The 26,827-nt window shown below is 40.3% G+C and overlaps 1 protein-coding gene across 1 annotated transcript; it reads right to left on the bottom strand.

Moving 5' to 3' along the window:
- Positions 1 to 8,077: 8,077 nt before the first annotated feature.
- Positions 8,078 to 20,041, bottom strand: RAB21 (RAB21, member RAS oncogene family). Its single transcript, XM_048941246.1, has 7 exons — positions 19,689 to 20,041; positions 13,096 to 13,155; positions 12,810 to 12,917; positions 11,949 to 12,012; positions 11,098 to 11,152; positions 10,599 to 10,687; positions 8,078 to 9,801 (listed from the first exon to the last, which is right to left on the bottom strand). The coding sequence occupies exons 1-7, from the start codon at positions 19,833 to 19,835 to the stop codon at positions 9,662 to 9,664; spliced, it is 663 nt and encodes a 220-aa protein (XP_048797203.1). The 5' UTR covers positions 19,836 to 20,041; the 3' UTR covers positions 8,078 to 9,661.
- Between the last annotated feature and the right edge of the window lie 6,786 nt (positions 20,042 to 26,827).

Below are 26,827 nucleotides of genomic sequence, written 5' to 3'. Positions count from 1 at the left end.
AACTGAAGAGCTCTAGCTTGAGTCCCTTAATTGCCTTTGGCAACCCTCAATAGAGCTTGTTCCAGTACGTGCACGTCTCCCTTGTACTGGGCAGCCCAGCACTTCAGAAGTCTCTCACTAGTGCTGATAGGATCACCTATCCTGACCTGCTGGCGGCAGTCCTCCTAATGCAGTTCAGGAGGCCACTGGCCATCTTTGTATTTATAGTTAACGTCGTCTAACAGGACACTCAGCTCTTATCTGCAAAGCTGCTTTCCAGCCAGTCGCTGTGCTATTTCAATTTACAAACCTGAGCCATACACTATACCAAGACACACGAGCTGATACAGTGTTAGGAGATTCCTCTCTGCAAGCCCATTAAGAACACCAGGCATTCTGCTGACCTGTGCTAGAGCCCAGCCCTTCACGCACCACACAGTTGGAAATCACATGAGGAGGGCATCATCACCTTGGTTGTCCATGCTTCTGTGGATTTTAACTAGCCATCTGCTCTAATAAGAAGCCACAAAAAGGTAGTCAGTGAGCACGCAGCTGGAAAGTGTTCCTGGCTTTCCTGTGGGTTCTAGCTGTCACAGCTGCAATTGTAGCTATTATAGCCGTGCCAAGAGCTGCAGCAGTTGCTATTGTTGTTCACACAGCTATTTCAGCAGAGCTCCAGGCTCCGTTCCCATATTCAGAAGTGTCAGCTGCCCACACACTCAGCCACGCAAAAACCTGGCTTGCATAGGACAAGTACACATTCTGTCAAGTCCTTCCATCAAACAAGCCTAATTTGTACAAACAAAAACCTTACAATAGAGAGGAGAAAAATAATAGTGCCAAAAAATAAAAAAAAAGTCTTTCCCTGTGACCTCTTTTTCTGCTTATAGAAAAATGGATGTTTCAAGCCCTGCTTTGACAGATGTAACCCAGGCACATGGATGAAAGTTGTACCGTACCATTTCCTCTTGAGGCCAGAAGTCCTCGTGCCCGGGTCTAATTTATATAGCAACAATAAAATGTAGCCTTTGGGACAAGCTAGAATCTTCCAAACTCATTTTACTGCCTTTCTCTCAATGTTGAAACAAAGAGATAACCATCTTTCCCACCTGTTCCTCTAAGAAAACATATGGTGCCTAACCTGTACAAGTAGAGTAAGCAGGTAGAGTGATGTCATATATGGTTGACTTCCTTTTGCTGCCAGGTCAGACAAGAACAAAGGAATTAGGAAGACACACTGAAATTAAAAGGAGGGAAATCCCTTTCCCTGCTAACGTTTATTTGCATTTGGTTGTGAAGGCATGGAGATGTAAAACATGAAGGCAGTACACCAGATGAGCAGCTTTATTCAAGCAATTGTAGCATGTCATGTTTTGCCTGTACATAACCATAGCTGTGAATTTGTGTGAGAACCTGATTTTTTTTTTCATCTAGGCATATCAAATACGAACAGAATTCCAGAATATGATACAACCCAAAACATACAGGACTTAGAATAAGAAAACATTGCAGTTGTTATAACCAATGGCAAGCTTACAGTGATTTCGTTTGCTCTGTGGGACAAGAAAATTTACCTTTTAAATGTAAAACAAGCAGAACAGATACCAACATGAAATGCTCTGTATTTGCCATACAAGGAGAGATTTGTGATTGCATCAGTCTCCAGAGAGTAGCTGGAAACTATCCGAGAGTGATGACTAAACAGAAACTGATCTGTTGTTTGCTGGTTGGCACGAACAAGTATTGCCAAAGCTAGGAATCCAGAAGACAAAAACAAGTAGTAGTAACCCACTTCTAGGCATGTATTACAACACAATCAAAGAGCAACATCTCCCAGAAACAGAAGTAAACTAACCAAACAATGGTTTTAGAGTGAGGGCATTTCATCTTAACTGTTCAGAATGCGGTGCTAGGGATGGGCCTGTTATTAACACAACACTTCCTTCCTTTTCTAATTTGCCATTCTAACCCACTCTGGAGATCACTGTTTTCAACACAAGCTGAAATTCCTGAGTCCCAAAAATGCATGAGTGTCTCACAGTGCCCAGCACTGCAGCACTCACATACTAAAAGGACGGTCAGGGTTATTGCAATGCACCAGGCAAAGTATCATCTAATGTCATTTTTAATTTCAACATTTCTGAGGTCTGTGGGCACATTTTACGATGAAGGATTGTTTTGTAGTTACTCTAAGCAATGTCACAAAGCAATGGCATGCATCCCTCATGAGAGCAGGCTGGCCATGAGAGGTGCACTGGCTGCTTGCTTTTTGAAGGGTTTACCACAGGACTCCCACTACAGGGCATTATGAGAAGCAGCCCATCCACTTGTCACTATTTAATACAGCCCCTTTAGTAAGGCGCTGACAGTGCATGGACAGAATAAATCAATGGGAGAACTACATTTACTCCTAGAAGCTCTTAAGATTTTACTTCTTTGATCAATAAGCATCTCAAGTAGAAAATACACCCTGACATAAAGATAGTAGGATGTAAGTATTGACTTATGAAAAGTGCAAATAAAGAAGTTAAGAACCACTAAGGCAGCAACTGTGCAAACCCTCCTTTCCTTTTGCTTGCTATTTTCATTCACAATATCCATCCAGTTCAAATCCTTCGCATCAGCTGAACAGTAACTTTCACTAGGGAAGTGAGACCAAACATCCATTAGAGAGAGGGGACATCAGTATTATATGAACACAGCACTGTTGGTAAACTCCCAATCTTGAGCCTTGGTTCCACGTTCATAGAACTGGCAAGTGTGGTTCAACAGCAGCTGCTTGTCCATTCTGAGTTCTTGCAGGCTGCCAGAGACAGGTCTGCAGAACCAAAGCTGCATTTTCATGGGTCCCCGCTCATTCTATGTTCTCCAGGGTGTATCATGGCATAATTTAAAGTAACCTTTCTGAACCTGATTTTGCACCTTCAAGTCATCTTTCAGCAGATCATGCTCAGATAGGTTCCAAAACTTGTAATATGAAGAAAAATATAACCTCAATCTTTACCAAGTCTTTTTAAAATCAGGCCATTCCTCACCCACTCCCAGTAATTTCAAGGGGCCCTTTATTTCAGATTGTTCAAGTTTCAAATTATGCAATTTATTATACGTAAGAATAATTTTCAGATATGACAGTAAGAAGGTTTTAGCTTTGTGGTTTTTCATATTTCCCAGATGTTTTCTTATAACAGTTTTCAGTACACATTTGTCTTCTATTGATCCATAATATGCATTTTGACTTTTCCTACTTGGCATGAGTGTTTTATCAATGCCTAAAAAGTTCTTATGTTCTTATTTGACTCTTGGTATTAATTTATCACATAACTATCTCCCTTTAAATGCATTCTGACAACTATTTGGGAACTTCAGCTGCAGCAGCGCATTGGGAAAATTAAGAATCACAACTGGTACAGTATTTCTTAATATCTTTTCAAAGAAGTCTCATAACTACAAATTCCAAATAAAGTATTTGTACAATACTTGACAATGTCATGTTACTTGATGTTAAAACTGCTGTGTCCTTTTCAGTGTTGGCTCCTGCCTTACTACAGTTTTCCTTGGGTTCAGAATAAGTAATTCTATTTGATCAAGCCAGGTAAACTCAATGAGCTTATCGGATGAGAAAAATCCAGTCAAACAATCAGTAAAATGCCTGTACAATGAAATAGTACTGACGGCACTCAAGTATTTTTAAATGCTTTCCTCTTCTTTTTCCATTAAGAAACTGCCTAATCAGGCTTTTGTGTAGTTTCCTGTCTGAAAAGGAAAAAAACGTTTTTCCTACACCTTGAGTCCCAAGTCTGTTGACCTTTCAGAATGGAGCATGGTTAACTTGAAGGGTGTACAGTTCAGTTAAACAGTTTCAACTGCTCAAAAAAGATGTGAATTTAGATTTATGACAGTCCATCAGACATTCAGCAACAGATGAAAAAGTAGTTATTACTCTCTTCGATCCTCTCTACTTAGATTTCTTCTAAGTCAGTACCCTAGAGTCTGAATTCAGGTACCAGCTATAACAGGGACTGTGAGTTCAGCATCTGCCCCTTACTGGTTGGGAGGCAGGATACAAACAATGGCTACAGCAAACTGGGAAAGATCATTGCAATAGTAATATTCATCATTCTTTGTTGTGATACTTTCAGCAAGATTAAAATCAAAAACAAATGTCAATAAATGAAAAAAGGTCCTCTTAAGAAACTGTTCTCAAAAAACAAAAAACCCACATTCCTAGACTGGGAAGAATTGGGTATTACTGCTATGGAAGAGCTAGTAAAGCAAGCAAGTAAAGGGTATGATGTGTCTCTTTTCCTATACAGGGGAATCTCAGGCAAGGAAGGTTTCCTGTGGTATTTGTTTCTTAATGAGGAAAACTAGCCAACAGCAGGAAGAGACATAATCCCCTTACTGACCACTCCATAGCTGCATCAGGCCATGCTGCACACCTGGAGGCACACAGCAGAGGAAAGTAGAAGCTATTTTTCCTCATTTACCTTTCAGCATCCTTTTATTGATTAAATAACCAAACATCCAAGCTGTCCAACATAGGAGAGTGCCCAGCTACTCCCTGCAGTCAGACATTTCAGGGCTGTGGAACAAGCCAATCAATGGACAGCTTTGGCCAACTTTAGTAAGCTAGGAAGTCTCACAAAAACCTAATCAAAATACATCAGCTTGAAATAAATTTGTTGAAATAGTCTAAAAAATTGAGATTTTTAAACAGATTACAGTATCTTTTTTTCTAAGCCAAAAATATTTCCCACCTGTCTTTGTAGTAATGGTGACAGTTCCATTCTGTCTCTTAAAGCCAGCTCAGTAGAAGAAACATTCCAGATTCTCCAGGGTTCTCAGAATTGTCTCATTGGCTGATGTGAGCACTGAGAACACAGGAATTAAAGAATATATCTCAAAGAAAAAGCCTAAATTCAATACATGGCTACAACACTGAGATGGAACAGGTTGATCCTAAACAAAGCAAAAATCTCCCCAAACAAAATAACACATTAAGTTAATAGGAAACTGGTTTGGGTATTGTCTCTGTTAAGCTTGTGCAACAACTGGTGCCGAAGATCTTAGTCTTTACTGTTAGTCCTTGATACAACAGTAATTGTCTTAATTGAATAACGCATTCTGACAAGTCAGGAAAGAAATCCTATCCTTTGATGTGAGGATTAACAAAACCATAACTGAATATTTCCTTTAAAAGGAGTATATTTTGGTCAAGATTTAAATAGGTTAGCACTATGCCTGAAAACCCATTCAAAGTTAGTTGAACTCAGCTCTTTAACAAGGCAAAAACTGGTATTTCACAGAAGGAAAAAATCCACCTACAAAGTCAGTCACCTCAGAAGAGCTCTGGATTAAGTGATTAGCATTGCTGGAAAGGCACTCTAGCAGCCCCACCAAGAACTGGTTAACTTAACACAGGCACCTTCAGTTTTTCATACTTCTCCTTTTCCCTTCACACACACACACACACACAAAAAAAAAAAAAAAAGAAAGAAAAGAAAATGGAGGCTGCCTGCTCCACTTTCCTTGTTCCCCTACTTCACCATTCATCCCACTTATCTGCTTTCAGCTTCTGCAGATTTTATTTTCAAGCAGGCCTTCCACTCCTCTTACCTTCTGTAAACTGATACCAACATTTTCTGAGGCTCCAGCCACCTCCCTTGACTACTTAACACTTTGCAAGACTTCTCTTTCTTTCATTTTGCTTTGAATCTAGTGCAGAAATGGAATTTTGTAGGTTTCAAGAGCTTAAATTAAGTACTTAGAACAAATAAAAGTATCAGGATAGAAAGGCTCAGAGATTTCTGCTTACTACCACATCAAAAATATGCCTGTCCATAACATGTAAATATTATCAGAGAACTGTGTGTTAGGTCAAGGTAATACTCAGTTACTTACCTGTCCCAAGAGACTACTCAATGCAATTCATCATTAGACCTTGAAATTCTATGCAGGTCCACAGAAAGCCAGTAACCACTCCCAAGTCTTCAGAGCTAGTTACATTCAGTTCCAAGTTCTCAACATCAGAAATAATTGAATAGAGTTTCCTTGCCTACCTGGTCACAACTTCTGACCTATAGCTTATGGTTCTTAACTGTAATCCAATAACACTGCATCCAAAAACAACTCTTAACAGAGATAATTATGACTGCATTTAAGTTTTCGGACTTAGGTTTCTTAGATATTTCAGCAAGTAATAAAATTTCCTAAGTATCTCAAGTATTCATAGTAACAGCAACACTGTGAGCAGCTACTTAAAACTGCTTTAGTAAAGCGTTTGTACTCACATACTACAATGAAAGTAGTCCCACATGCTATCCTTATCAAAATTTACACTGAGTAGGTGTGTTCAAGGTTGCAAACACTCTTTGCAACCAGACTTACATGCTAGGAGTCTGGTATTACCTATTCATTACTAGATGTACTTTGTCAACTTGCTCTCTTGAACCCTTCTCATATATGTATATATACAGACATACAAACTAGTCAATCTAGAGAAACTTCAAAGGCAAGATTTTTAAAAACTCAATACACAAGTATTAGTACTACATTACTCAAGTAACACTCGGCTCAAGTACAGAAAAATCAAGTGCTATTTGTGCTTTCTCACATATTTAAACCAAGTAAAGTCCAGATATTGTCTGTAAAAGTGATTTTTTTCGTAACAGTTGTACTTTGCCTGGCAAGAACGAACAGCTCAAGTCTCACATAAATCAGTCTCAATCAATCATTTGTTCACTCATCTAGGAAGCTAGCTTCCATAAATTCATGCTCAACTTGAACATTTACTCTCAAATTCTACCATCCCAGCCTTTTAGATGCACAGTCCAATCAAGTGTTTTCAAAGTTTAAGAAACAAGCATTCCAGATAACACCCTAGGTCAATAGGTAATATTAAGGAAACAGGCTTTCAGGTGACTGTTGTTTTACTATTCATGCAATTAAACTGTTATTGCTAAGAAAAGTGACTGACTGAAGGCCATCCTTTCCTTCCCTTCAAGGAAGTATCAACCTTAGCATAGGGGTGTCTATAAACAACTGCCATAATGATCTGTACTACAGTCTTTGTAACATTTTATAACATTTGCCTGAGACATTAGGCTGTTAAATGTGTTGTAATGCATGTGTCAGAAGTAGGATTTTTAAGAACTATACTCAGGTTCATGCTCACATTATCAGACATGATATCTTGCTAAACAGACTTGATCTCCAACTCAAGTCCAGCCAAGCTGCAGCTTAAACAGCAAAGCTCCCAGTCAGGCTTTGTCACGTTGTAGTTTCATTGGCCTTACGAGCACTAACTTCTGAGAATTCCTTTTAAAGTAACATTTTGTTAATAGCAGCCAAATATTTTGTTTATTTTTTAAGTACAAAAACCCAGCTTTCTTACCCTCTCCCAAGTTTTCAGTAGTTAATTGCTTTAGTTTTGCAAGTGAATTAAGACTTCGCATCAACATGACTTTGTTAGTTTTGTATTTAACAGAAGTCACACAACATCCCTACTACAGAATACTTTTTTTTGTTTGTTTGTTTGCATGCAGCTCAGTAACACATGTCTGCAGACTGCTTCACTGTGGTCAAATTCATGCCGTGCTTACCCAAGTTCATGTTGCTGCAGCTATCCACAAAGCAGAGAATGCTCTGCTCTGATGGGAAGACACGCTCTGGAACAGCTAAGGAAGCAGATAGCTCTGGAGAACTTACCAAGCCTAATACTGATTCTTGTCTTGAACACAGGGGCTCAACTTCACTTCTCCTAATATTGTATCACCTACATGACTGACTTGTCTAGTGAATGTATTTGGAGGCAATTTTTAAAAAAACTGACCTGTTTTTAATTTTTGGCAAACCTCACTTACGTTGGATGTAATACTGGAGTGTTTACTTAAGTGTTGCTATATTGACACAGTCATGAATTTTAGAATCAGAGCAAGGCTCTGTGCAGTCATGTAGTATTGTCTTCACTAGCGAGGAAAACACCCTTTTTTTTGTTTAACATAGTTGTATGCATGATGGGCAGAGCACACCAATGTTAACTTCAGAGAGAGTTTATAAACCAGTTTAAGCAGAAAGAAAATAAAAGCATCAGGACCAGTCTGTAGCAAAGCCATCTATTATTTCAGAGAAAATAGATACCAGATGAAGGCATTTCTTACATGTCAGACTGATTAGTAAGTACTACTCCTGTTGTGCACTGTAACATACTCACACCATTCAGTGCATTTATATGCAATACTAATACTACCCTTCAGAAAAAGGAAGGCCAAGAAATACTCTATTTTGTCATAGACATCACCTTTACTGTTTTTCCAAGCAAGACAACTTAAGTAAAAAATCCAGAGCACAAAACACTTTGAAGTTTTAACTACCGCCATTTGTGATCTTTCTGTGATAGTAATTTATACACTATTTCTGAAATCCCTCCTCCCAGAACTTTAAGTGGGCTTCAAAAAGCATTACAAGCAAAAGAGCGAGTCAAGAGTAAGTTCAGTTTTGTCTAGTATTCCCAAATTTACAATTGTGTCTGGCAAGTTTCTTACCTTCTACATAATGATTCCAAGTCAGAAGCAGTTCTAATTAATGCCAATTCATTTTTCCCCACACAAGCCTTGAAACACAAGAAAAACTTATGCTCAATTTTTTTTTTTTTTTTTTTAATAATGCTGTCTTGGTGCATAAATGTATTAATGCAGATTAAGAGTTTCCCCATGCGACTGGTTTAGGTGGCTACCAGATAGACAAGGGCTAAATTTGCTCCAGTTTTCTAGTGATATTCTGAGAGGCAAAATAAATGCACACTCCAACTGTTTCAGCTGGAAGTCAAATGCCTCAACATTTAACAGCAGGCTAAGGAAGCATTCCCTTCCTACTAATGGGGGACTCTAAATACTGCTGCTTGCCAGGAAAAAAAAAAGCTTAAAAAAAAAAAATACCAAAAAATACCATAGCTATGAGTTCACAACAAAAAAAAAAAAAAAAGCTGTTTTCAATTTTCAGGAAGGGGAAATAGAATCAACAGTTCAACAGTACACATGAAAAGCTTGCATCTTTTCACTGACTTATTCACTTCACAATCACTGACAAGACTGATGTACATATTTCTGCACCTGCACTTGTAAAAGCAGATAAAATATTTAATAGGTAATTTACAATGTATTTTACCAGCTTGGCATACAGGATGAACAGAATATATCAAAGTAGTTGACAGTTACAGGTTTGTGGAGGCCCTGCAAAAATATTACTTCATATATCTGCTAATTTAAAAAAAAAAAAAAAAAAATCAATGTGCATTTTAGAAGTGATACAATTCAATCTAGCACAAAATACAAAGAGCTGCAAAAATGTATACCATTCCAACAACAACGTATATAAGTTATTAAATAATGATCTGATTTAAAAGAATATAAATGAAGCCTTTAAGTAGGTCTTTTCTACATGCATATTATTCCTCATTAAAGAAAAATATGTAAAAAGGCCATTGGTAATTGCTTTGTTAACCACTGTAGAAAATGCCAATTCTCTGGTCACAGACGCCACTAGTTTAGCACTTAAGGTCTCTGCAGTGTTAAATGTGATTATTTTTAAATACTGTTAACTCTATTACTCCATTGGTAAAGAACGCGTGACTTGGAATATGGCAGTCTTCATATTGAGAGGGCAGTGATGCACAGTTTTGTCACTATCCAGAAGAACAGCACCCTCCGCTGCTCTGTACTTGTGGTTCATCATCAATGATCTGTACACCTCGCCTCGCTGTTCCTGACTGACTGGATCCATTGCCTCTTGCTCTTTCATCCACTTGAGCAGTTTCTATCATTCCTGCAAATATAGTTTATTAGATGAAATGTATTAGCATTCCATTCTATTATGACATAAGACCTTAAGATCTTAATCTATCTGAGTTACATGCACAAAGTTCAGCAAGACCGATTCGCTCAACTATGCACAAGGAAACACTCTGGAATCTCAAGCTGTAGTCGAGAGAAAATCTTAAGTCTTTTTGCTAAAGCATAAAACAGAACTATACAGAATAATACAGAAATTCCTGTTGACTTAAATGCTCTGATGTTCTGGAGTTACTGACCTTCAAAAGCTAGATTTACCCAATCATATTAGAAACATTTGGTCAACTAGAACCACACACACAACCATGGAGGTGAAGTCCTGCTATAAGAATGCTACAAATAGGATAGCTTCCCTGTGTGGTGTTTTATCCTGGATTCAGTATTCTTTATCATCTGCTTCATCTGTACAGTTTCAAGTTTATGAACTGTAATTGACATCATCTGACAATATATTTGAGATATGTTGAAACAGAGTATGAAGTAGACAGCAGTGAGAGCAATCACACTAAGCTTGATCTGAAGTTACTTAAAGCACGTTGAGTGAAACAATGCTCAGGACTCCAACAGAGCAAGAAAGATGTTCTTGAAGTACAGCATGAGTTTCCATCCACAGATCAAGTTCACATAGCTGATCCAATACAGAAGTGGACTGAAGTACACTCAGAGGAACAGTTCTTCTCAATTATTTAAATCAAGGGTTTTTTTTTTTTTTAAATAGGATTTGAAAACTCTGTGTCTAAGCTCCTCATGAACAAATTAGACAGTACCTACTTTTACAAAGGTCAAGAAACAGTTCTTCAATTCCTTTATTCTGCTTAGCTGATGTATGATAATGTTTTGCTCCAACAGATTCAGCATACCTGTAAGAATGCAGATGCAGAAGAGTAAGTTGCATTGAAGAACTCAGTCTTTCTAAGCCACTTTACATGAAGTGGAAAGAGGAGAGCTTTCTATTCTTAACTCTTAATTCACGCATGCTGATTTAACAAAGGGAACTGTGGTTAAAATTGAGCCATTAAAAAAAATATTAGCTTAAGTTCATTTCTAGACATGACATGAGATAGAGATGTTGACTTCTGTCAGAAACGATGTAAAACTAAAGTTACACTTTGATCATTAAGGACACTCCAAAATTAAGATAGTAACAGAACACTGTAGAAGCCAGCCAGCCACAGCTAGTTATGCTTGCCAGTTGTTAGAAGCATTACAAATTTATTACTCCAACATAATTCTGCAATGACTGCTTCTTTTAATAATTAGTGTGACTTACGTTTCTGCTTCTTGCACTGAAACATGTCTCTCTTTTTCCAAGTCTATTTTGTTACCTGTTGAGAACAAGTTAATATTTCACATCTTCATACTCCTAAGTTAACAAAAGTCACAATCACTGTACCTCATCTTTTTTCCCCTCCTACAAGTTGCTTCAATAAAAACAGATTCTTACTCAAGTCTATTCAGACCACAACATCATCATTTAGAAGACCCCTTTCAGTCAAACATTTAGAAACCATGAGCTTCTGCAGCCTGATTAAGATAGCTGAGTACCTTGATTAGTTAAAAAAGAAAAGCAATGGCTTTTACTAGGCAAAAATCTGTGCTGCAGAACATTGTTTTCATAGAATATCCACATACCTATCCTCCTGAAAGTGTTTAAATCAGATCTAATGATTAAATTTTAGTATATACATGCATTTGTAAAAATTCATTGAAATATCCAAGTTTTAGCCTTATCCCCACACCTAAGCACTTAATTTTGAAAGCAGACAAGTACTGAGTCTATGCCACTGCAAATAGGTCATAAAGAAAAAACAAGGAGTCAAGGTACTTGCCAGAAGGATCTGACACATTTGATATATCTTTCTTCATTCAACTATGAATTTTGCAACTTGTCTTAACCATGCGCTTCAGCCATAGTGCATCACTAAGCTTTTCCCAAATTAACTCTCATTTCCTCCTATTGCAATCCCTTGAAACTTCTAGCTCCAAATGAGTTTTTAATTGCCAAATTCACTTAAGATTTATCCCTTCATATGCACAAGCTGTTACAGTAGTGTTTAGAAGATAATATCAAAAGAAAATTTCCAATTCAGTCACTAGAATCACATGTTAAAAAGTACTTACCTACTATACATAAACAGATTTCATTGCCCAGCATTTTTCTTAATTCCTTAACCCAGTTTTTTACCTGCATGAAGAACAGAGATAAGTTTGATTTCTCATGACACCCTGCCAGTTTAGGCATTGTGGAAATGGCCCACATCCTTCTTTAACTGCTTAAGTCTAAGTTCAGAGCAACAGAGACTGACAAAACATTTCCTACTCCTCTAGAGGGAAGTCCTACTGTTCTTGCCACAAACTCATCAGGAGCAGACTCCTCAGGAAAGCATATCAGTTTTCAGCTGGGGCATCCTATGGAGCAACAGCGTGACACAGGATTGGACAAAAACTCACCTGTTTCAACCTGATCAACTAATACTTTAAACTAGTTAGTGATCAAATTTCAGATTAAATGAAGACTAGGAAGTTCAAATATCTATTATCATCAAGAATGCAACGTTCTTGCTGCTGTGTATTGTGATTTCGAGTGTTCATAATCTGAAGCTTAACATCACTTAATATATTTGAGCAATTTGATTTATGCAGTAGAGAACAGTATATTATCACAAAAGTACTCTTATTTCATATTCATAGTCTGTCACACATTAATTCTCTGGTGTTCTTTGAATAACTCCACTAGATCTTTATTAAGAGTGGGCTTCAAAAAAAATAAATAAATAAAGGTGCACACTTAAATTACATGACCTGATTCTACAGACGTAATATTATCTGCAAATGACACAATCAGGTATTAATCCTATTATTCAGGCAAATTAAGCATAGGTGCTATCCGTAAAACAGAAGATTCCCCATGAGCGCACTCATATCATAGATTCCCTTCCAATCAGGACAGACTTTGCACAGAGGTAAAAATCTGTTTGGTACCTTCTGAAAAGAGTCCTCGTCTGTTATATCATACACTAGAATAGCACCATTAGAGTCTCTGTAGTAGATCGGCCCCAGTGCGTGAAATCTTTCTTGTCCAGCTGTATCCTGCATTTAAAAAAAACCACTTTAGTATGTAACACTGTAACTTTGAGAGATCCCAATGACTTCTAACTCCTACTTTATTATGAAGTGCCTAACATTTGAGTTCAATCAAACAGATTATTTTCCTGAAAAATAACTTATCTAGGGAGGGAGAGCATAGTGGGGAGGAAAGCAAACATACCCATATTGCAAGGTTTACTCTTTTCCCACCAATATTCAGCTTCTTTGTAAGAAAGGATGCCTGGAAAGAAAAACAGAGTTAAGTTTTCACACAAACATGTCTGTCTGACTTCAGGTTTATTTACTAATGAAAATATCTGAATCAACAGAAGACAGATTTCTGAATCTAAATACTCCCTGAGCCAGAAGGCTGGGTCAATACTAAGCTAGTTAGTCATTTCACTACAGTTTGCCAGAAGTCTGTTCTAAATAAATTTGCCTTAAGCAAGTTGTTTCCTACATCTTTTGCTGTTGCTTTGAATGATTTAGGAGAGATAAGAAGGTTGAGTTCTGAATAAGGATAAGCCTAAGATGAACTTGAAACACTTCACAAGAGTAAGCAAAGCTACTGGGATTTTAAGGCTGCAGGCATTAGCACAACAGTTTAATACTAGTGAAACAGTAAAAAAAAATTCAAGTTTAGAGCTAGAATTCTCAAAACATTAGTATTTTGCAAGAAGTTCCTTCATCTGCATTTTTTTCCCCTGCTGAAATGAGCTCACAGCTCTCTTCATTTTATTCCTTTCCTCAATATCATTCAGATACCACTCCTGAAAGCCTCGTGTTAATGTTTCTCAAGTAATAACAGAACCAGAGGAAGGAGGAGAAGCAGTACACACACAAAAAGAAAGCAAGTGGTAGGGTGAAAAGTTTCAGAAGCAGCACACATGTTGCTCTACATATTCTATTACACTGTCTTCTGAAAACATTTGACATGACTAGTGCATACTGCAAGTTTAGCCTGATTTCTGTAACTCAGGAAGATGTCTGCTCTCAGAGCCTGCATGATGCAATTTTCAAATGTTATCCTTCTGCTACCCATTAGATAATTCACCAGCCAAAAAGAAGTATTAAAAATTGATATTAGTTCAATAGATAAAACAGGCTTTGAAGTAGTCAATGCATTAAGAACCTGCACCTCCATCCTGAAGATCAACAGCAACAGGTTAAGAACAGACAATTCAATTGCCAAGATTAACCTCAGTTTGTTTCCCAAGTTTACCCGGTTCCCATTCAGTTTCACCTCAGCATACGTTTGGATATCAAGTACTGAGTGAATAAACACTCATCTTAGATCATTTTAGGCTGTCCTGTAGCTTCTCAGCACAATCCCTCTGTGTAAGAGCTCTAATCAGGCACTGAGCTGACTAAAAATCATGTGTATGGAGAAAGGGAAAATGTCATCGGCCAGGTCAGCTGCATGAACCAGTTTGCTGCTTAATTTACACCAGCATAAACTGCTGTTAAAAGTATCTTCCCCGAGTCCTTCCTGTGTTAAACTAATCTAGCATCAACTCTGGCATGTGTATGACTGAAGATGAGTCAGTAATTTCCCTCTGCGTTTTAAAAGAAGCCATACCCTCCCTGCAAAGTTCCCACAAAGTCTGGGAAAAAAGTGGAGCAGATCCAGAAAGACAGAACACAGGAAAGAAAAACACCCTGAGACTTTCCAAGCGCAGGCAGAAAGGAACTAATCTTGACCATTGTGTTGAACACACCTAGGGTTTAAAACCCCTTCAGTCTACAGTATGGTGGTGGAAATCAACTTCAGGAAGAGTTCCAGAGAGCAAGTTTGAAGTATTTAAAACACTGGTCTACTTGTAACAAAGAGCTTCACAGCAGAGCTGCAAGTCTTAAACATCAGGGCAAGTTGTGCAGAAGTTCTTTTGCAGCTTTCACTCATCTGTTCCTAAGGATCATAAAATCAGTGTCTAGTCTCATAATTTGTTCCACAGCATCAGTTTAAAAGTTGTAAGCTCAGACATTTTAATAGACCAACAGCTGGATCATATTAAGTTATGAGCTAGCCATACTGAATCAAGCTTACCTGCCAACATTTCATTGATCCACTGCACTAAAACATTTGATATTCTACTGTACATCTCAGAGGAAAAGCTGTTCAGAGCACTGTTTGCTTTGGTCACTGTAATAAAGCTCAACTCTGCCCAGTTGATGCAAGATTGGCAAAAAAAAAAAAAAAAAAAAAAAAACACTCTAGAACCACATTTATGGACCTCTGGAAAGAAAAAATCTTCACTGAAAAAGGATTTGCATTAAAAACCACAAAAAAAACAATATTCATGAGGTTAAGTCATCATGGCTTTGGACATTGACCCAGTAAGGATAGCTGTGCTGTTTAGTTGCCTGACATATCAAATAGGTTTGATATTAAAATAGGTTTTCATCTCACAGATAAGGCATTGTGGTTTCTTTTTCCTGTTTTGTTTTATAGTAACACATCCCACAGATCACCATAGTTTTGGATTAAACATTATCTTTTAGCACTGAAAATAGAGCATTTCCTTTTCTATAGATCCAAACGTTAGAAGGCCAATACTCCCAGACAAGTCTTTTAGTGTTTCCTGCAAGAACTGACGTGAGTCAGCAGCAAGGGCATTTCGGATTGACTACTGTATTTGCACTCCACATCAAAACTTGATAAATTTGTACTGTTTTAGGTTATAGTCCAATCAAATCCTAGATTCCTAAGGAAAGTGATGATAGCCTGTATCAGATATCCTGATTAAAATGAAGTTTATATATAAACTTGCTTGTTAACAAGGCTGATAGTCATAGCTAATAATGAGCCGAATGCTGTGAGAAACAGTCAATACTGTATTACACTTTAAATGCCTCATTCCTCTAATGCATTTATATACTTGAAGAATACTGTTTGCAGGTCCTGTTCTTAAATTAACAGCTATAGGTAAGTCTGGCATAATTAGCATCAGTTAAGTGTATTTTAAAAGCTACAGAGCCATACACTCCAAAGACAAAACAGCTAATATTTGACATTCTATAGTTATACCCACACCAGTTTCCATTGGTCTCATGGAAGAGCAAGGTTATTGCTCTCCATCCATTCTGAAATTAGAGATCAAAAAGCTAAAGATCAAAGGAGCAGCAGGACTTAACTTTTTAGAAATTTGGGGAGTCCAATGAGTAAAGAGAATCTTCACTACTGACTGTGAGTTCTCCTGTCCAACCCAGCTCTGAGGTGAGGGAAAGCATCAGCTACCAAGAGCGTGGAAGCCTTTGGAAGCAATGCCATGCAGACAGCATTATATGACTGCACACTGAAGAGGATCAACATGTGTTCTCATCCCCTGAGAATTTACCCGATTGAGTAATAGGGAGTTAAGTGTCAGTCATGACTTAATTTATAATCAGCGACTCCTTTCCACATTCTTTTCATTATTATGGCAATTCATTTTAGCTCTGACTTCCAAAAAACAAGTGTATGGAACTATAGTTTATTCCAAGATAAGTAATCTCAAGCAGCTCTTTAAAGTAAACTAACCTTGGTGTTTTGACTCAAGTGCCTTATGACTAGTGTGAAGAATGCTCATATGCTTAGAAGGAAAGAATAATGCAATTATGAGCACTAAAATATCAGTCTCTTTATGCGCTCCTAGAAAAACTTTGTTCTTTTAATTCTCTTTTAAGTGCTCAGTTCCACATGTGTGTGATGCCATGCTGGGAGCTGACAAAGGGACCTGACAAGAACACAAGGAAGACTCAGCTGGAAAAGATACACTTGAAAGTCTCTAGAATATAGCAGGTTTACATCATCTGCCCCTTAACTGCTTTATACCAGGCATACAAACACTACCTGCAGCCCTGGACTTCCTTGTACTGCTTTTTCTAAGCTGTCTTATACACGCAAGACAACTTTTCCTGGTTACATGAGTCCAAAGCACTGAGGATCAGTACATACCACTAGCACCATCGTGTCAGTGGCTTAGTACACAAAAGCTGTATTTATCCTGAGTAATTAACAGACAGTACACATCCACATTTTAAAAAAAGATAACAGGTTTTATTATCACTTGGTTTCATCTTACAGCTTAGAATCCTTTTAAGAAGAAAATACTGACCTCCATATTTTGATCAATGGGAACCAATTCCAACCAGTCCTAACAGAAGGTTATGGCTTGTCATCATTGTCAAGAAAGAAAAGCCGCAAAAAAAACAAGGCTACCTTTCCTACATTTTCCTTCAGCAGATCAAAGGCTGCCTTAATTTCAATCTGCATATCACTGGTATCTGATGTAAATGACTCCAAGCTAACAGAACTCCAGTAACATGCCCTGCAGCCTCCTAATCTTGATAGAAGCAAGTCCCAGTTTACTATTCCCTTCTAACCAGCAGATGGAAAAAGAGCAGGAGGGGAGAGAGACAGCTCCCTTTCAATAAAGCATTCTGTTACCTACAAATAGGTGACTTCCCCCACTGCTAGTACATCACCAACCTTCACAATAGGATACTGGAAAGTACAGACTTGCACAGTGCTAGAAGACTCACGCTGACCAGCTGAAGGTCTTCCTGTGCTCTCTCAAATCACTGTGGCCCCACTGCAGCCAACTGGGGGCAACCCAACCTACAGTACTTCAGAAAGTTGTAGTCTCACCATGTTTTTGCTGCAAAAAGGTTGGCATGAATTACAACAGCACCTCAACCTCAGCACTCCCTGCTAAATCAGATTACAGTGGATTGCGAGGCCCTCTTCCCACTGACCAGTAATTTGTTTCTATATGGCTCATCACTGTGGCTCCTTTGCCGAATAGGAATCCAATATTTATCTAATTTTGGCTTAGTTGGAACAGAAACCTATTTGCTTCAATACTTTGAACTGATGCCACAAAGCAAAGTCACTTTATCAAATTAAGCCCTTAAAAAATTCTTACAAAAATGTCACTGTTTTGTTAGCCTCTCTTTTTTTTTTTTTAATGAATGTTTTCATTAGGTTTGGTAACTCCTTCCACTGCCATTCTTCTACAACTGCAAGATGTAGAAAAACAAGAATGATGATTCACAAGCGCACAGCACATACAGTAAGATTCAACAACTGACACTGCATTTAACAATCAATAAGACACAGAACTAAGGAGGTTCAAAACAAAAGTAAGCAGGGTGAATTAAGATACACTGCAACTAGTTAAAATACACAGAGAGCAACTAGAAACCTAATCACAGCAGAGGGACAGAACTTCAATACCACATGTGAGCATGTGCTCCCCTTCCTTTACAAGGAACTTCCATTCCCCACAGGCAGCCTCAAGCAAAAGCTCTGGGCTGTAGCATCTAGACAGACATTTTACTGTCAGTGTTTTGGGGCCACTTATATTTCCATTTTATGATGCCTGTGACCCAGCTCACTTTTGGTTTCTAATTTTAGGCTTTCCGCTGCAGATTTTAAGAGACAACAAAACCAGAGCTATATCACGTGACAAGCTATTCTTTTTACACAGGATATCAGAATTCAGCTATACACAATCACTGCAGCACACTTCTAAACGTGTTTGCTCAACACTAACTACACTTCTGGTGGTACAGCAACAGAAGTTACAACTGCAGCTCTGACATCTACCAACTGCTGATTGCTTCTGTAGTGTGCCTCCGTAGCAATCAGATCTACCATTAGCTTGCCATGCATCACACTCAGTAGACCTACTAATAGCTACATCTAACAGCCCATGTATGAGCACAGGGAAATGAACTGCAAAATATTTTCAGTTATCTAAAATAAATACGGAGCAACAGTACCTGTCAACGAAATATTAAGCATACTGTTTCCAATGCGCCTCTAACACATCCTTTCTTTATAAAGTTTCAGGATTACAGACTCCAAGATATCCAGCGTGCTGGAATCCCCCCCAAGATGTGCATGAATAGCATACAGCTACCCCGAGGCACCACTATTTATCCTGTATTTCACAGGACTTCAAAAGCGGTTCAGAACCCACTTGGTGGCAAGGTTTGTTTCTTTATTTACAAGAAAACATAGTGAGCACAGCATACACTGCAGTGCTAAAATCACATACATGCCCATGATGGGCAGAAAAGATGCCATACAGCTGCAAATGAAGAGGTTAAGCATGCAGAGAGGGCTCAAGAGACACGTGCCGATTGTACAATCCACAACATGAAACTCAAAACACTTTTTCCAAGGCCACAAAGAACACATGTGCGTTTTGCTGTGTGGGATGCAGACTGCTCAGCACTGGCAGGCAGCAACAAACACTGCTTTCCAGTGGGCACCCATCAAGCTTCCACCAGTGTGATTTCGCTGCTCAGATGGTTGTAAGTTTGGTGATAACTCGGGCTAAAATTCAGGGAGATTACACGAGGGCCTCGTGAATCTTGTCAGTTATTAAATCATAAGCCTTAATCTCACTTATGATGAGACCCGCTTGTCTGCTGGCACTGAGGTAACTCAGGCACCGCGTCTGCCAAGCAGAGGAAGGCTGTCATTACCAGAAACGCAGCACACACGTAGCACTCAGTCACCAGCCTACCGCCGACGATCACAACAACAGCCACGCTACTTTAAAGCCGCGCTTCCGCATCCCAAGACTCGAAGGAACATATGCACTAACACGCTTAGGCGAGAGCCACCAGACGGAAAGCGAGACCCCGAAGCACCGCCTTCCGCTACGGCCGAAGAGAAGAAGCTCAACAGCAGCCCCCAGCATCGCCCCTCAGGGGAGGGACAGCCGCGCCGCCCTCTCCCCCTCCCCCCCAGCCCCGCGCTGCCTCCCGCCCGGCCCGCACCTGCAGCGTAGTGATGTGCTTGTCGTTGAACTTGTTCTCGCAGTAGCGCAGCACCAGGGAGGTTTTCCCCACGCAGCCCTCCCCGAGAAGCACCACCTTGAAGGAGAAGCTGCGACCACCGGCCGCCGCGCCGGTCCCCGCCGCCATCCGCGTCCCGCCGCCCGCCGGGGCCGTCTCACATTCACCGCCCCACTCTGCGGCCGCGGGGCGCCGCCGCCCGCAGGGAGGAGGAGCGCAAGGAACAGGCGGAAGGAGGCGCCGCGGGGACGACAGACAGACACAACCACAAACACCTTCCCGCAGCAAGCGGCCCCGCTGCCCCTAATGGCGTCTTCTTCCTCCTACGTCACGCACCGCCCGGTCACGCGCCGCGTCGCCGCCAATGGGAGGGGCGGGAGCGGCGGCGGCGAGAGGCCACGCCTCCCCCTTTGCTCGTGGGCGGGGGCAATCCGCCGCGAGGGCGGGGCATGGCGGGCGGGGTGCCGTGTGCCGCCCGGCTCCGGCTGCGGCGGTGTCGTGTGGGGAGGTGAAGGGGCCGAGGTGTCCCCGGGGTGCCCTGTAAATCGGAGCGATGAGGCACTCGGGGTTTACCAATAGATTACCTTATCCAGAAATACAGTGTTGGAAGGGAAACAAAGCCAACAAAGCCATGCAAGGTTCGTGCACACATGTGATTTATGCTTAAATGTCTCCTCGAGGCTTTCCACCTGTGGTAAAACCATGGTGCTGTGAGTGAGAAGATAAAACCTCTGTCAACAGGTGATAAACGTAAGCATGCCTTTTGATCTGCCCACTGCCAGCGGCTCCATCCGTACAAACTATTGGTACTTAAAATTTGCCCATGAACAGTCAGTAATAAAATGCTTTGAAACAGAGATGTGGGAACAGGCAGTGAAAAAGGCAGAAGAAAAACGCATGCAGAATGGCCTGGTTGGAAGGATCCTCAAGGATCATGGATCTCCAAGCCCTCTGCCACAGGCAGGGCCACCAACCTTTGGATCTAGTACTAGACCAGGCTGCCCATGGCCCCATTCAACCTGGCTTTGAACACCTCCAGGGATGGGGCATCCACAGCTTCTCTGGGCAGCCTGTGCCAGCATCTCACCACTCTCATAGTAAAGATCTTCCCCCGACATCCAACCTAAATCTTCCCTCCTTCAACTTAAAACCATTCCCTCGTCCTATCACTATCTACCCAAGTAAAAAGTTGATTCCCTTCCTGTTTATAATCCCTTTTTAAATACTGCTTTTTAAATGCTGCAGTGATGTCTCCCTGCAGCTTTCTCCAGGTTGATCAGCTTCTTCAGCCTGTCTTCACAGGGAAGGTTCTGCAGCCCTCTGATCATCTTTGTGGCCCTCCTCTGGCCCCTCTCCAACAGCTCCCAGTTCTTCTGTAGAACTCCTTGATTGCTGGGCTCCTTCCTGGAATCAGAGAATGTTTTGGGTTGGAAGGGACCTTAAAGATCATCCAGTTCCAACCCCTCTGTGGTGGGCAGGAACACCTCCCGCTGGGTCAGGCTGCCCAGGCCTCATCCATCCTGGCTCTGAGCATCTCCAGGGTTGGGGCACCCACTCTCCTCTGGGCAGCTCACGAACCTGTATTTCTCCAGCAGCATCTCATACATCCAAGAACCGGGTAACTGTCTTGTAAAATTGAATATCCTTCCTAAATTAAAAGCATTCTGCACATAGCAATCCAAACTGCTGCAATGTAACTCCTCTCTAGTGATCATTTAGTGGTAAGAAAAGTAATGCTTATGAAAAGACATCACAGTGCAATTTCCTTTGTCAGATAAGACTAATGCTCTGTTGTGTGAGAACGAATAGAGGAAAGAACGGAGAGCGCTTCCAGGAGAACAAAGATCAAATTTCCTGGAGCAAGAAGCCTCATTAATGAACAGCATTACATTCACATAGAAAATAGATTTGTTTTCCCCTGATGTAAGTGAAGGAAACAGGACAAGGTGAAAAATCAATGCAGTCAAAATCTTTAAGAGTATCTTTTCTTTAAACGCATTCCTAGTTTTATCAGCAAATGAGTTATTTCAGCAAGTTAGGATAAAAATACTGTCTTGCTGGAAAGTGACACTGACCTCTGTCAATCCTGCCTTCCATGTCTGAGCCGTACAATTGCCCAGCACGTCAGTAAGTCTTCTAGGCCAAACGGATGAAGAAGTGAGATCTGCTTGGATGAAGGTTGCACAGACAGTGGAAGTCGATGCTTGAGAGCATGAGCTGCTGGCACAGCTCCACAAGAGTCATCAGGGAGAGTCACTGCACAAAGTCCATGAGCTGACGTTCCTGACCACAACTGTGAGCACTGCTTTTCTAACAGAGCACAGAGAAGCATAAGACACCATCTGGAGTTAGTTCTGTCAGAGTGCATTTCTCCAACAGACCTGCGCCATGCTGCACAGCCAGAAGAGGCATCTTCCCACTGATGATAAGCACTTTCAAGTTACTACTTGGTTCCATCATTACTGTTTTCCTCTCTCTTGTCTGGAACCTGTGGTTACAGATGCGCTTGTATAGCAAAAACTATAATATCCAAAATTTCAGCCACCAGTACTAAATGAAATTAAAAGGCTGATATGGCTGAGAACAGAAAATTCTGTATGAGCTATAAAAAGTGTCACATTTGACTCTAATCTGACGTGTGTGATACTAAATATCTGTGATGCTTATCAATTTATTTTTATAGTGGTAATTAAATTTGAAAGTCCTTGCTTTATTTCAGAATATTTGAGAACGCCTTTTTTTTTCCACTTAATATGGTGTGCTTCCCCTTTTCACCTAGCTTCCTAAAAATACTTCTACAAAACTTCTGCTTTAATTTTTCTTTCATATTGATCTTTTCATACCATTTTTCAAAACTCAAAGAAACTATTTTTACAAGGCAATCTATTTTGCAGATAACTTACAGCCCTGTATTCCTTCATCACTGCCCTTGAGATTCAGGATATCTGCTGCTGCAGACAGGGCTGGCAGTCAATAGATGTGTTTGAAAATGGAGCTTGTAGCTCACTGGCCCTGAGGCGATAGCACTGTGATAGTGGTTTTGTAGTGAAGCAGTCAGACACAAAGTAGTGCTTTTGTTGCGTGAGCTCCAGGACTACAGATGCCCTGCACAGTGAGGATGTAGCTGATAGCCCCTTGGGTTGGAGTTCTTTTCATCTAACTTGTGGACATCTGCATGGAGTCAGGTTAATTCTCTTCAATCTGTTTGAAGAGGAATGCAGCTGACTTGGCAGCATGTGTTTTTCCCCCGCAGCTTCAGTGGAAGAGCTGTCACCAGTGCTGTGTACAAGAGGACAATCACTTCCCAACCCTACTGCCTGCACTATTTCTGATGCAGGCCAGGATGCTGTTGGTTGTCTTGGCCTCTTGGGCACACTTCTAGCTCACGTTCGGATGGCTGTTGACCAGCACCACCAGGTCCTTCTCTGCTGAGCAGCTTTCCAGCTGCTCTTCCCCAATCCCATACCAGGGCGTGGAGTTGTTACGGCCCAAGTGCAGTGTCCGGTACTGAACCTTGCTGAACATCAAACAATTGGACATGGTCCTTTGATCCAGTCTATCATGATCCCTTTGTAGAACCTATCCCAGATATTACAGTACCAAAACTGATTGCACCATTGTGTCTATTGCCACTACTTTTTGTAGTTTACACTACTTTACACAAGCCTTTGCTTCAGGTCATCTTTGAGAATGCAAATCATGTACTTAATTATAAAATGTTACATGTCTCAATTCCAGTGTAAAATAAAGTGCATTTAGTAGCTGTGCATCAGAGATTGTGGTCTAGTTGGTCATACCTGCAACAGCATGAACACTTTTCATGCCACAGACCTCACGAAATTGATCTGATCTCCTTCTTTAATCAAGTGACCCGTCTGGTAGATTAAGAAAAGGCTGTTAATGTAGTCTACCTGTAATTCAGCAAAGCCTTTGACACAGTCTCCCACAGTATTCTCCTTGCAGAAGACAGCTGGCAGCCCGTGGCTTAGACAGGTACACTCTTTGCTGGGTAAAGAACTGGCTGTATGGCCGGGCCCACAGAGTGATGGTGAATGGAGTTAAATCCAGCTGGTGTCTGGGCATGAGTGGTGTTTCCCAGGAGTTGATACTGGGGCTTGTCTTGTTTAATGTCGTTTTGATGAGCTGGGTGAGGGGATTGAGTGCACCCTCAGTAAGATTGCAGATGATGCCAAGTTGGGGGGAAGCGTTGACCTGCCTGGGAGTAGGAAGGGCTCTTCAGGGGGATCTGGACAGTCTGGATAGCTGGGCTGAGGCCAGTGGGATGAAATTCAACGAGACCAAATGCTGAGTACTGCATTTTGGCCACAGCAATCCCTGGCAATGCTACAGGCTTAGGGGCAGAGTAGCTGGAAGACTGTGTGGAGGAAATGAATCTGGAGGTGTTGGCTGATGCTCAGCTAAGCAGAGCCAGCAGTATGCCTACGTGGCCAAGTAGGCCAGTGGCATCCTGGCTTGTTTAAGAAATAGTGTGGCCATCAGGAGCAGGGAGGTGATGGTTCTGCTGTACTCAGCACTGATGAGACCAAACCTCAAGTACCATGTTCAGCTTTGAGCCCCTCACTGTAAGAAAGACATTGAGTGTACTGGAGGGCAACAAACTAGTGAAGAGTCTGAAGCACAAATCTTATGGGAGTGGCTGAGGGAACTGGAATTTTTCAGTCTGAAGAAGAGGTAGCTCAGGGGAGACCTTATTGCCTTCTATAACTACGTGAAAGGAGATTGTAATGAGGTAGGGGTCAGCCTCTTTTCCCATGTAACTAGTGACAGGATGAGAGGCAATGACCTCAAGTTGTGCTAGGGGAGATTCAGGTTGGATATTAGGAAAAATTTCTTCTCTGAAATTTCTTCTCTGCTGGAATGGGTTGCCTAGCAAGGTAGTTGAGTCATCGTCCCTGGAGGTGTTCAGGAAACATTTAGGTGTTATACTAAGAAACATGGTTTAGTGAGGAAATACTGGTGGTAGGAGGACAGTTGGACGAGATGATCTTGGATGTCTTTTTCAACCTCGGTGATTCTGTGATTGTATTCTGTGATTCTATGATTTCTGGGTAATTAAGTTCTGCATAAACTACGAAGGTGGAAGTTATTGTGCAGATGATGTGATGATGTGAATCTTATCTTAGCATTTTTTTCCTTTGAGGAACATTTATGAGCACAATTTGTCAATGTTGCACTAAAATGCTCTTATTGTATTGGATTTACTTGGAAAATAAAGACAGCATGAAATCTTATCCAATTAATATGTAGTTTTATAGGATCAAATGTCTCCTTGAAACGGTATAATTGTCCATGAAATCAAGACATAAGAGCAGGTTAAAAAAGCCCAGCTTATCATGAAGTTAATAAAATGGTAGCAAGATGAGAGATGTTCAGAATGAAATTTGTGTGTTTGTTTCCATTACAACTGATATGAACATCCAGCATAGAAGAGACAGGAAACACTGTTCCACCATATGGCAATTATGAGTAATATCAACCTATCCATCAAGAGTATAGTAGATGTATTCATCTAGGGTGAGAGCAATACTTTGGGTTGCTTAAATCATGATAATTCAGTAAGCATATTGGAAGAAATGTCCATGGATTAAAATGGTGCTTTCTGCTGCAAAAAGAAAGACTATTCAGGCACCTAAGATGAAGAGTAAAGATAAAGGAGAAATGTAAAGCATGTGAATCTAAACAGAAAAGAACAAGTAAATCAGGAAGAACCTTGACCCAGCGGGACTTTCTTTACCCATATCTTACAAACTCACTCAGTGCTGATGTATGGTGATGTACTTGATAGGTTCAGTAACGTGCTTGGAGACTTTGCACAGTATGAAATTTGTTTCCAATTTGTAGAAACAAGTGAAACATGGAAACTGATTTCTAGCTAAAAAACAATTCCAACAGGGGACAACTGTTTTGCTGTTATTTCTTTATTCTTATAGAGAAAAAGATGATTATTTTTTAAAAGTTCAGTATTGAAGAGTAATTGTCTGTAAATGTGATTCCTTCCAGGATAAGCAGTTGTGAAGCACTTGCCTTTCACATTGTCTTTTTCACACATACACTGGCATACATGAGGCTGTGCCAAATTCCATCCCCATGTGGTTCGGACAGAACACTTCACTGACGAGCACATGCTGAGAACAGCAAGCAGCACGCTGTTCCACTGTTCATACATTAATCACCTCCCCTAGGCATCTTCACTTGCAGGAATGAAGGTGCTTTTCAGGCTGTAAGTGCTCTGTCTAACGTTTCTTTTTCTCCTGCTGTTCCTGGAATGGGCTCTCCTCAAATCCTGTAGTAAAGGAACATACGGGTGAAAGAAAGAGCGAAGCTGAGGACATCAGGATGCTCAGAGCAGGCTCAGAGAAAAAGAGGTACTGGAGGTCTGGGGAGGAAAAAAAAAAAAAAAACAAATAAAAAAGAAAATCAGGAATCAAAAATAAAGCAGTCAGGTCAATGTTTGGTTTTGGTTTTTTTTTTTTTTTTTTCATTTTTTGAGTAATTCTGCCATACTTTTTTACATACATTACTACTTCAGGAGAAGAAGAAAAGAAGAGTGAGTAATATTCTAGGCTAAGAATGAGAAGGAGGTAAACTTATCCTCAGTTTTTCCCCCTCCTCTTTTTTAAGATCATCCTTTCCTAATCATACCTAAGATTTTTCTTCACATTTCTTCAGTTTGGGAAAATCTCACCATTATCTTGAGTATGTTTTGCTGATCAGAGTATGTTTTTAAAGTAACTCCAGCTCTTGCTGTATTAGCAATAATTAAGCTATAATAATAGTAATTACTGTGTTCTTTGGCAACGTTATTCAAAATGATCTGTGGATGTACCATGTTTATTATAGGAAATTAAGCATGTAAGTTGTAACATATGTACATGAGAGAAATGTTGTCATCCACAGAAATGTTTGTTGTCAGAAAAGCTTACCTTTAGCCCAGGTATTCCTAAGGTTATCTGGCTGTAACTATTCACACACACCATTTCATTTCCCATAGGCCTTCAATGTGAGTTTTAATTATTCAGAAATTGAAGCAAAGAACATGTAGATAGGATCTCTTGGAGGGGTGTGGGGGGGAGGACAGAAAAGCAGGAAATAATATAAAA

The sequence above is a fragment of the Lagopus muta genome, chromosome 1 (assembly GCF_023343835.1).
Source record: "Lagopus muta isolate bLagMut1 chromosome 1, bLagMut1 primary, whole genome shotgun sequence".
Taxonomy (NCBI): domain Eukaryota; kingdom Metazoa; phylum Chordata; class Aves; order Galliformes; family Phasianidae; genus Lagopus; species Lagopus muta.
Note: the sequence above shows the minus strand (reverse complement) of the source record. Positions and strands in the feature narration are given on the sequence as shown.